Source organism: Anomaloglossus baeobatrachus, chromosome 4 (genome assembly GCF_048569485.1).
Source record: "Anomaloglossus baeobatrachus isolate aAnoBae1 chromosome 4, aAnoBae1.hap1, whole genome shotgun sequence".
Taxonomy (NCBI): domain Eukaryota; kingdom Metazoa; phylum Chordata; class Amphibia; order Anura; family Aromobatidae; genus Anomaloglossus; species Anomaloglossus baeobatrachus.
In genome coordinates this window covers 665,079,219-665,091,102 of record NC_134356.1, presented here as the reverse complement: position 1 = coordinate 665,091,102, position 11,884 = coordinate 665,079,219, and the positions used below count along the sequence as shown (strand labels likewise).

The 11,884-nt window shown below is 43.6% G+C and overlaps 1 protein-coding gene across 1 annotated transcript; it reads right to left on the bottom strand.

Moving 5' to 3' along the window:
* Nucleotides 1-4,335: 4,335 nt before the first annotated feature.
* On the bottom strand, nucleotides 4,336-11,057 carry LOC142302790 (uncharacterized). Its single transcript, XM_075343898.1, has 10 exons — nucleotides 10,908-11,057; nucleotides 10,696-10,831; nucleotides 10,399-10,532; nucleotides 9,403-9,576; nucleotides 9,057-9,168; nucleotides 8,394-8,553; nucleotides 7,884-7,984; nucleotides 6,977-7,145; nucleotides 6,191-6,846; nucleotides 4,336-4,382 (listed from the first exon to the last, which is right to left on the bottom strand). The coding sequence occupies exons 1-10, from the start codon at nucleotides 11,055-11,057 to the stop codon at nucleotides 4,336-4,338; spliced, it is 1,839 nt and encodes a 612-aa protein (XP_075200013.1).
* Between the last annotated feature and the right edge of the window lie 827 nt (nucleotides 11,058-11,884).

The window sequence follows — 11,884 nt, the reverse complement described above, 5'->3', positions numbered from 1 at the left end:
ACGCACACAGGTACGGATCACGGACAAACGGACATGCATCAAAAACGCACGTGGAGCTTTTATCATACAATAACATTGGTGCACGTTTGGCCGTGTCTCCAGTATACACGGAAATGGACCAAACACGCACGTGTTTCACGGATGTGTGTTTCAGGCCTTATATGTATAAATACATGTGTGGTCAATATAAAGGACTGGCACATGACTTATTTCTTCCAAAGACAACACTAAGGACCAGGGGGCACTCACTGCGAGTGGAAGAAAAGCGATTCCGGCAGCTAAATAGGAAAGGGTTCTTTACAGTTAGAGCAGTCAGACTGTGGAATGCGACCACAAGAGGTAGTAATGGCAGATACTATAACAGCTTTATATCAGGGCTGGAGGATTTCCTCAGTACACAACATTGTTGGTTATAAATGACTTGGGGACACAATGTAGAATTGGTGGAGGAACGGGAACTAGATGGACCGAGGGCTTTTTTTCCAACCTAAGTAACTATGTAAAATGTTCACAATCTGGGGGTTGTTGCTTCTAGAAGAAATGACGGTGCAGTGCGAGATCGGCCATGGCAGCTTTTACTGGAAAAATTAAAGCAGCTGTACTCCATCCATGATGCTATGGCCACCTAATTGGTCCAAACACCAGGCTGTGATTTGATTTAGACTATGGCCGCCATGTTTCTCAGCCAATCAAGACGCTGCTTTTTCATAAATATCGTCAAATTGGCTCAGCCTCTTTAAATTGGCCTGTCCATCTTTATAAATTGGATAGCACTTGTAAATACAAGCACTTTTGTAATTTCCTGCTTATTAAAATTTTAATCTGTTCGTGAGATAAACACTTTTCTACATCTCATTGCCTTGGAGACCGACCACCACTGCCAGACAGCAGAACACAAGCCACGCTTACAAGCTCTTTCCTATCGAGCTTGTAAATCACTGTTTTAAAGCTGGCCAGGATCAGCAGAGCACAATATTACCTCCAAATCCTGGCCAGTTTCAGTATAGTACTTGCAAATGAAATACCAGCGGTGGTCGGTCTCCTTGATAACGAGTGATAACAGTGTTAATATCTCAAGAACGGCTAAAAATTTGAGCAGCAATAAATGGTAAAAGTATCCAACAGCTATGGCATTAACCCTTTAATTTGCTCAAAGACTCAGTAATACTGATGTGACCGCATAGTGCAGCGCCATTGTTGGATGTACAATATTCTGGAATTGTTCTATGCTGGACTTACATCATCTACTTCTTCTGTTAAGTTTTTTTTGGCCATTTTTTTTTGTCTTTTAGAATTCATTTAAAGGATTTTTTTATTTTATTTTTTTGTGTACAATCAAAAATGCACAAAATTTTACCACAATTTTTAACCATACAGATAAAACCTTTTATTTAACTTTAAAAACCACTTACGTTTTTTGATCGTGTGGTCGGCAGAGTCCAAAGTCAATGCCCCCTTAAGCTGTAGTCACAGCATTTTGCAGCACTTTTTATTTTAATTTTTTGGTACTTTTCGCTGCTGCAATCAGTAATTTCTTACATAAGTCATGTGGCCAAAAATGTTTCCAGGGCCCGCCAATTTTAGAGCAGTGATCAAGAGAAATTCAAGGGGGTTGGAAGAAACGCTTTTATAGTTCAATACTGGGCCATTTACCCCCTGTTCCTGACAAGGACCACTGTGTTTTCCCCCCCTATACATGTGGCTTCCATTTGTGTTTTCCATTTTATGATCAGAAAAAATTGCTAAAATATTTTTTCAAATTTCCCCTTTCTGTAACAATTTTATCTTTCGAACTTTTTTTTTTTTATACAGCAGTGGCGCTTGTAACTGGAATTTTGAGTGTAAGTGCTGTTTTTTTGTTTGTTTGTTTTTTTTACATTATTAATTTTATGTCCTTATTTTACAAAAGACTTTGGAGGGACATTACAATATTAAAATGTTTATTTTATTTCCCCTGTAACTGGAGCGGATATATTGGCACCAGTTACAGGGGAAATGCCACCTCTTGGCTGTACAGTATAGCTTTAAGGAATAACGTTTGGAACTCCATTCTATGTCTGAACTGGGTGCAAAAAACCTAAAAAACATCACTATGGGGAGATAAGGTATGCACACCAGTGACTATGGAAGGGGAATACATGTAATAGCAGAAACTGCTGTGTGAATACTGACATGAAAAATTCAATAGCTATATGGAAGAATGAAATGTGAAAAATGGAATCTGCATTACTGCCATGAATATATGAATAAAGAGAAATTTAGCTACTGAATTGATCAATGCAATAGAGCCCCAACACTACGCCAAAGTATTTCTCTACGTTGGGGTCCCTAGCTTGTGTGTTATTCCTTAATGTTAGTCGTTTTTCGTTTGTGAACCCTCCCCATACACACCTATTGCCAATCCACATCGTATATATAGCCTGGGTCTCAGCTTCCCATACAAGGTAGGTTTTTTAACTGCATGAGAGGACACACACAAGCTAGGGACCCCAACGTAGAGAAATACTTTGGCGTAGTGTTGGGGCTCTATTGCATTGATCAATTCAGTAGCTAAATTTCTCTTTATTCATATATTCATGGCAGTAATGCAGATTCCATTTTTCACATTTCATTCTTCCATATAGCTATTGAATTTTTCATGTCAGTATTCACACAGCAGTTTCTGCTATTACATGTATTCCCCTTCCATAGTCACTGGTGTGCATACCTTATCTCCCCATAGTACAGTATAGCTGACTGTCTCCTCTGACCGAGCATCCTCTGTTCTTCTCCATATACATGAGCGCTGTGTGTGGAGAAAGAATCACTGTCAGTGCAGATGAGCAAACCCGTTCGGGTGCTTTACTTATGCGGACTACACTCAAGAGCATTTTTGTACGCCGGTTGTCAAGGTTTTAGAGTTTCTCCCATGCTAGCCCCACGTTCAGGGTGCCATTTTGTTAGGGTGAACTCTTACAAAGTTCCACAAGTTGCCTACTGCCTGATTCTAATTGGTGTGGATCGAGTGCATGCTTCAAAAGTGAGATCAGACACACAGTCGGATATTCAGCTTTCCTCGACCAAAGTCGGTCCAGACTCAGAGATTTATTCAAGAACATGCCTTTATAAAAACTAGGAAAAGGGGCATGGTCAGCCCTACAGTGGGCATACTTGGATGGGTCCATTGGTCAGTGGGTTGAACAATGTGTTAGTCCATGAGCTGATTGGTTGTCATCATCATAGGCAGGTCTATGACCTCATTGGATGGATCCATGCTGATGGGAGGGTCTATGATGTCATAGACCCTTTTGAAAACCTGGCTCATGTAAGGCAAATTGACATTTCCCACAATCCCTTGTCAAGAGGTTAATCAAGTATTTGATCTAATGGCTCTCCTCAACAAGCCCAGTGCGAGCTGCTTGCTGTGTTTGAATGGCTTGCACTGGGGGGGGTAAAATCTGCGTTATCAGATGTAGCGTACACCAAAAAAAAAAAAAAAAAAAAAAAAAATATCCTGCCCACCCTCACCCAGCAGTGCTCTAATAATGGCTGGCCGCATGTGAAAGGAGTCCTAAACTGCCCATGTCAAGGGAGAGATTTGGGTAAGACTGCTAATGGAGTCTTTGTTCAGGGCAAATCCAGAGGTACAGGCCAAATTAGCGATCTGTGCAGATATGAGACTCAATCAACGAACACAGGACATGTTCTCGATTGAGCCCAGGCTTGCGTCTAAACTCGTGTATTCAATGGATCAGATATCAGCATTATATTTCAACCTTCAGACATGTACAAAAAGTATCTATCTTTTCACACACATCGAAACAGTACAGGGAGATGCGTAGGGACATAGAATCTCACATTTCATCCCATGGATGATACATTCTCTCTTTGTGTGAAACCATTAATAAGCATGAATACCTTCTCTGTTCATTGTTTGTACATTTGTACTTTGTTAACTCTTTCTTGACCACACAGCTTAGAATCATATTATGGCGTCTGTGCAATTGTCATATAGACACACATAATTATTCAATGACATCTATATTTTGATTATTTACATAATCTTATTACATTTGAACAAACGATCTATAGCCCAGGCTACCTTCACACCAGATTAGTGACTTCTATTGGGGTTCAGGTCAAGTCCGGGTCCCAACCAGAATTTTATCTAAAGGCGAACCGAACTTGCACTGAACTGCCCACTCATCTCTAGCAATGAAGAAGGCAGAGTTGGTAATAAACAGTCTCTGTATTTTCTGTAGGGACTGTCTTTGAGAGTCTGCTCCCTACTCCTCAAGGTCCATGGTGCTGCACTATTATACAGTGATGTTTTAGGATGGCACCGCAGGGTCGTTGTCAAGCTACCCAGATGTGTAATGACAGTCCAGAAGTAGTTAAGCATTCTGAACAATTAAAATAAAATTAAAGGGTAGACAATCCCTTTAAATGAACATTCCAAAACAGCGCCATACTAGTCCTTGGGTGACAGGTGGTATTACAGTTCCATTGAGGTGAACAAGCTGCTGTACTGAATGTGCAGCAAAATCTTTGAAATTGTAGGACAAGTGACTAAATAGAGGAGTCCGCTGTCTACACCCCAGTAGTCCGAACCCCCTTTTTATAGGCATACACCAGTCCATTGAACAATCATCTCTCCCAACTCCCCCGTACAAGAAGACGCTTTGCTCGGCCAGGAGCCCCTTTATCCCTCATGAGCACCAGTACAAGACTCATGGAAGTGGCTGATCAAGGCTCCAAACCAAGGGGGTCAGTAGTTTAGATTAAACCGGCCAAATCCTTATCTGTCAGAGGGGAAGTGGGGATCAGGTGACCCCCCCCCCATATACATTAGATGATCAGCATGTATTGTGGACACGCTGGAGGATCCTGCACATTTGTTGGTCTGACGCACCCCTGTGTAGTACTTACGGCTGGCAGATACCCCAAAAATTAAAGGAAATACTGGTAAACACAAATTTAAGTTTTTATTATTATTTTCAGAACATTAAAACACAAAACTTTAATTTTTTCATTATTGTGGTTTGGCCCCGACATCTGGAGCCTTAGCGTGCCTTTAGTGAGAGGGATGGGCGGACACATGTAAAAATTAGAGGATTTGTTTATTACGGGTATAAAAGCAAAAAATGTTAGCCGTGCATAACTGGGATTCCTCCACCGCCGGACGAAACTAGTGAATGAGGTCCATGAATGAACGCAGGTATGCGAGCGCAGGGCGGCCACCCCATCCGTCATGTGCCGTCTCATCACCATAGATCACCGGCATTACACCTGGTATGTGATCGCTCTTCTGAAGGGCTGAGCTCCATCGTGCACTCAATGGGTCAAAGTCACCAATTCCTGCTCAGTAATCGGAAGGTTCTCGTACCCAATACTACGGCAGTGCCCATTGCAGAAAACTTATTTTTTTTAAAAAAAAACATCGTAATTTACGTAACCCCAAATGCAAACCCTATTGTCAAACGTGCAAAAAAGGTGCTCTCTGGTCTATAAAACGAGAGGTCTGATCCGTTACCGTTTCCCAAAAAAAATATGGTCCACCAGTGGGAGTTCCTGCACCAAAAAATAACTACACAACCACAAACTTCTCATATTCCCATCAGTGGGAGTACGAGGGCATATATTGGATTTATCATTCCTCAAAAAACTGGATCTAGGATCTAGGATCTCCCCCCCCCCCCCACCCCCACCCCCAATGCCATGATGGATGGAGGTTAAGAGACCCCCTTTTAAGTGCCTTCAAAGTAGGAAGTCCAAATCCAAAAGTGATAATCTGGGAACCTCGAAAAAAAAAAAATGGTGGCACGTCTATATAAATAAACGGGTTCAATAATTTAAAGGGTGTTGTCCTCTAAAAGTGATCAAAGCTTTCCCAATTATCTAAGATCAGAGTCTTTCCAGGAACAATCCAAAAAGTGGCTGATCAGGTCAGCACACAGGGTTCCTGGCACCATATATTCGGTAGTGCACGGCGCCGCAATTCGGACAGATGGGCACGAGTGGCGTAAATGGAGAGGTGAACACCCCAAGCCTGAGGTGCATAGGGGTTCTCTGCAATGACTAGAGGATCTTTTTTGGAGAGAATGGGTCTCTTTCGGCTGGGCTTTGCAGTCTTGTTTGTGGTGAAGAGAGTCCAGGGATCTTCTCCTCTTGGGTGGGCCGTGAGAAGGTGCCTCGTTTCTTTCCACAGTACCATCAGAATGGAAAGCTACTTTGGTCTGGTGGCAGGGGAGGCTTCTGCGGCGAAGGTCTTCCTTGGACCTAGTTCTACATCTGTCTTTAGAGGGTCGTCTTTTTGGTGACCTCCTTCTGCAAGCATCCTGAGGATGGAGGGTCTCATGAGATCCACAGTCATCAGCATGGATGGTCACTTTTGGCTTTTTCTTCATATTGCTATTAGCATACAGCCTGTTGACAAACTTCTCCTTCTCTATCTCTTCACATTGCCACAAGCTTTGGTCAACGTCTTGGTGGCAGCAGTGGTCATCAACCCTAAGATGAGGCACGTTGTCTCCATACTGGATGTAGGTGGTGTCATGAAGTGGAGTCACTCTGTACAAAGAGTCATTGTCAAAACTTTCAGAGTTCTCGATCGTAGAGGACAGCGCTTCACTACAGGGGGTGTCCGCTTCTCCGTGCGTCTGTCTGGTATCGTCAGAAGACAGAGAATCCATCTCACAATGTGCTCTAGAGAACTCATAAGGACAATTTGGAGTCTCCTCGCTTCTCCTGACACCATCATTGTAACAAGGGGACTCCGCAGCCTTGGAGAGGCTGGCTCTGCGGTGGGAATGATGGAGGAGGGATCTTCTTAATTCATCCCCATGTCCCCTCTTTACTGAGGGTATGCTACAAGCCAAGAGGAGAGAGTCATCAGCACAAAATGTCTTCCCCCCCAAAATAAATAGTTCACCCATTATGTTAATTTATCCCGCCACCCGGAGTCTACATTTTTATTTTTTTTACTTTTACCCCTCACCTTTCAGCCGGAGTAAGGTGCAAGGTTCTGATGAGCTCTGCAGTAGTGGGAGTGCGAGGCTCAGCGTGGCTGCGAGGCAAGCTCACAGGGGTGGGCCTGGGGCGGAGGTAAGGGGTCATGCTCACCCTAAATGGAATCACGTATTGAGGAAGAGGGCGTAATTCTGGAGCTAGAAGAAGAAGACATAAAATCATTGTAAGATTAATAGTAGAAAAAGAACCCGAAACAGATCAAGAATTCTATACAGCAGTATTATAGTAGTTATATTCTTGTACATAAGAGCAGTATTATAGTAGTTATATTCTTGTACATAGGCGGCAGTATTATAGTAGTTATATTCTTGTACCTAGGGGGCAGTATTATTGTAGTTATATTCTTGTGTATATAGGGGCAGTATTATAGTAGTTATATTCTTGTGTATATAGGGGCAGTATTATAGTAGTTATATTCTTGTACATAAGAGCAGTATTATAGTAGTTATATTCTTATACATAAGAGCAGTATTATAGTAGTTATATTCTTGTACCTAGGGGGCAGTATTATTGTAGTTATATTCTTGTGTATATAGGGGCAGTATTATTGTAGTTATATTCTTGTGTATATAGGGGCAGTATTATAGTAGTTATATTCTTGTGTATATAGGGGCAGTATTATAGTAGTTATATTCTTGTACATAGGCGGCAGCATTATAGTAGTTATATTCTTGTACATAGGCGGCAGTATTATAGTAGTTATATTCTTGTACATAGCGGCAGTATTATAGCAGTTATATTCTTGTACATAGGAGCAGTATTATACTAGTTATATTCTTGTACATAGGGAGCAGTATTATAGTAGTTATATTCTTGCACATAGCGGCAGTATTGTAGTGGGTATATTTAGGAAATCAGAGCTGGATGTGTCTTACATTCGCAGCTTGGTGACAGGCTGTCACTCCATCTCTGGCTGCTCTCCTCTGACTCTGTGTCTTGGTGATTGCTGCTATCACGTCTTTGAGGCTTCGTGGACCTGGAGAAAAAAAAACAAACCAAAAACATTAAGCATTTATATAGATTATAAAAAAAAAACAAAAAACAAAAAAAAAGTGTATATATAAGGATATCCCTATGAGCTGCAACAGTTGTAGCAGTGCAAATCTCCTCCCGGCCTGAGGGTGCGCTAAAGAGCATCAGTCTGCTATAGCATTGTGTAGGCTGGAGACAATGCAGCAGATGCTCTGCTGTGAGAAGTATTATGTCTATTGGTAACAGGTCAGACACATACATGATTTTAGTGTGTAACCTTTGATGCACAGGTTAGCAGGGGAAATCTGTGCACAATATGGCAGAGGACAATTCGCACGTCACTTCTTGTAGGTGTAAATGTACAATAGTGTAATAATTCATGTATAAGTAATGTGTGATGTCCGTCTTGTCACCTGTTGGGGGTCACCAGCTTCAGGACCCGGTACAGCTCCTCCGTGCTTGGTGTCCCAGGATCTGATGAAGAAAAACCTCTGCGAGATTTACCGACACAGGACTGGCCACCCGTGGCCGTGTGTTTGGGGTTATTGGAGGCTCTTTTTGGGGTGTCCTCTGCTGTAGATTTAGAATATAATAATTCTTTATAGCCAATTTTGAGCCAGTCAAAAAATCCACAACATTTAGCCTGTAAATCAAGAATTACAATCTGCTTATCACCCTCAAGAACAAAGGATCGGGCATGTAAAAATTCAAGATGCCCAATCCTTCTTTTACAATATCTGCTATTGGACCGGAGGGGGCTCTCCGACTCAGACGACCACAATACACAATAAATTGTCTTCCGATCCCACCGATATTGAGGCGTTTGGCAAATGCTTGTCTGTTTACGGAGAGACTAATGTTGGAAATCCATTGTTGAATCTGGTGGATTTTGGTGTGACCCATAGAAGTGCAGGATTAGGCGGACCACATGTCATGGCATGGGTGCCCATCATCCACCCCATTAGGCCTCACGTGACACTTGAAAAATAAAAGGGTCAATTAAGTAGTAATCCAAGTGTTTTGTCCCAAATGCCGGCCATGTCCTATACACAACCTCAGAGTATAAACGTACTTACTAATAGTTGACCATGGAGGAGTCGTCTTCCAAGGAGGAGTCCCCAGACCAGGAGTCATATTCAAGAACTGCTGCTTCATGAAAAGAGCCTGATCGGCCTTAAACTGGAGACGCTGCAGAAGACATTACTCACTGGTCAATGTAAAGACTTGCTGGGATCCCAAGACGGCCATGTTATGTAGTTCTCCTCAATGGCTAGATATGGCAGTAATAGGGGAGAGAGCCTCCCCAAACTATAGGGTCTTTATTCCCCCTCAGAAGCTTAGTTTAGTCTGACAATATGCGTAAGAGTTGGAGATCAAGTGGTGGAGCCCCGGCCCTTTTATGAGTAGTAACGCTGCTGTTACCTCTCTCCCCAGACGGATAGCCGCCTCTGTGAACTTATCCCGCTCATCCTGGAAAGCCAACTTCTGCTCCTCAAAGGTCGTCCGGTCTTGTTCTAACCTCAGCTGTTCTTCCAAGAAGTATGCATCCCAGAGCGGAGACTGCTGTCCCTCACCGGGCTGGGGCATCAACTGGTCCTGTGCAAGACAAAACAACCTTCATTACTTCCACTAGAGTCACCAGAACTTATTCTAATGATGGTTTCCTTACTGGTTATCGCTACGTCTTAGTTGGCACCACATGCAGCTAGGCCCTGGACAAATTGTCATGTTGACCTCAGCTAGAAAACATTTGGGATGTACATTTCGATCTCCTACAAAACGAGCAAAGTGGGTCCAGACGTCTGCCTGGTTCTGCCATTGGCTCCACTTTCCCACCATGAACCATTGCAGTCATTTGTTCCAGTTTCTTCAATCAACCATTGCCACCATTCGTTCAGCTTTCCCACCACCAACCATTGTCTCAGTTTTCCACCATCAACTATTCTCACCATTGGCTCTGCTTTCCCACCAAACACTGGCTGTGCATTACCACCATAATGCATTTCCACCACTTGTCCGCCATAAACCATTGTCACCATTGGCTCCACCTTCCCGCCACCGGCTGCGCCTTCCCGCCACCAGCCACCACCGGCGCCTTCCCACCACCAGCCACCACCGGTGCCTTCCCGCCACCAGCGGCGCCTTCCCGTCACCAACCACTGGCGGCAACATCCCGACACCAACCATTGCTAGCAACATCCCGACACCAACCATTGCTGCCATTGGCTCCGCTTTTCCACCATTGCCAGTTCCCATTACCCGTACATAAAAAAATAATATGTATTGCCTTTTCAAATTATGTATTCACACAATTTCCATGTTCCCACAACCTATAACATCTGATCCATGATCCAAAATTGCCATTTAGGCAACCAAAACCCCAAAATCCTGTATCACCCCATCAGTGCACCCGCAGACCTGTAACAGCTGCTGCTGTTGACTGATCAGCTCCTGGCTCTGTCCTAGCTCCTCTTTAAGCTCCTCCATCTCCTTCTTGAGTCGGGTCAGTTCCTTCTCATGGTCGGTCACACTAATCACATTGGACTGTGTTGCTGGACAGAAGATACAGGGAAAAAAAAAAAAAAATGATGAAGCCTCGACAAAAAGCACCAAACTGGAGGGTGCGCCAGGCTAGGGACAAATTACTACCAAGTCCCGAGTGCCAGCCTGTGCCCACCACTTCCACACAGGGTGGAAATATTTCATTCTCCTCACCGCGTGTCTCCAGTATCTCCACCAGCTGTTTGAGGTTGTTCCACTGTCTCCTGAGGCTTCCCGTTATCCCAACATCCCCGACACGGTTGGGCCTCGAACGTCCGACCCCCGCACGCCTGTTTACTGATACAGAGTCCTCAAGAACATACACAAGAAAAAATAAACCTACAGGTGGAAGTCAAGGTGAAATAAGAGGCCGCGGCCTGACGTACATCTATGGTCACCCGGTCAAGGACGCCTTCATGTCTGCCAAGGATGGCCAACACCTCTCTCTTCATCTGCTCATAGAATTTCTTCAGCTCTGTGTTCTCTGACATGACTTCACGGACATTTTTCTCTGCCATCCATGATGAGCGATGCATGGCTCCTAATATCTCAAAGGGGCAGAAATTCATTACCCAGAAGAGGAACCCCCCACCCCCCCAAAAAAAAAAAAAAACCACACAACATCAGTTGTAAACCTAAATCCATAAAATGTCTCCTAGTATCCCAAAGCCTGACAGTTTACATATCCGGCTCCTGATCCTCTTATTTTATTAGAGCAAACTCGGCTCCTGATCCTCTTATTACAGTAACCCGGCTCCTGATCCTCTTATTACAGTAACCCGGCTCCTGATCCTCTTATTACCCCTGTAACCTTTTATTACAGTAACCCGGCTCCTGATCCTCTTATTACCCCTGTAACCTTTTATTACAGTAACCCGGCTCCTGATCCTCTTATTACCCCTGTAACCTTTTATTACAGTAACCCGGCTCCTGATCCTCTTATTACCCCTGTAACCTCTTATTACAGTAACCCGGCTCCTGATCCTCTTATTACTCCTGTAACCTCTTATTACAGTAACCCGGCTCCTGATCCTCTTATTACCCCTGTAACCTCTTATTACAGTAACCCGGCTCCTGATCCTCTTATTACCCCTGTAACCTCTTATTACAGTAACCCGGCTCCTGATCCTCTTATTACCCCTGTAACCTCTTATTACAGTAACCCGGCTCCTGATCCTCTTATTACCCCTGTAACCTCTTATTACAGTAACCCGGCTCCTGATCCTCTTATTACCCCTGTAACCTCTTATTACAGTAACCCGGCTCCTGATCCTCTTATTACCCCTGTATCCTCTTATTACAGTAACCCGGCTCCTGATCCTCTTATTACCCCTGTAACCTCTTATTACAGTAACCCGGCTCC

Bases quoted from the DNA above. Each gene is read 5' to 3' on its own strand.
- LOC142302790 (XM_075343898.1), bottom strand. From the start codon at position 11,057: ATGCATCGCTCATCATGGATGGCAGAGAAAAATGTCCGTGAAGTCATG. The intron at 10,533-10,695 runs GTGAGGAGAATG...TCTTCTGTCCAG, and splicing joins GGAGATACTGGAGACACGCG to CAACACAGTCCAATGTGATT. The intron at 9,169-9,402 runs GTAACAGCAGCG...TGTCTTCTGCAG, and splicing joins CTATCCGTCTGGGGAGAGAG to CGTCTCCAGTTTAAGGCCGA.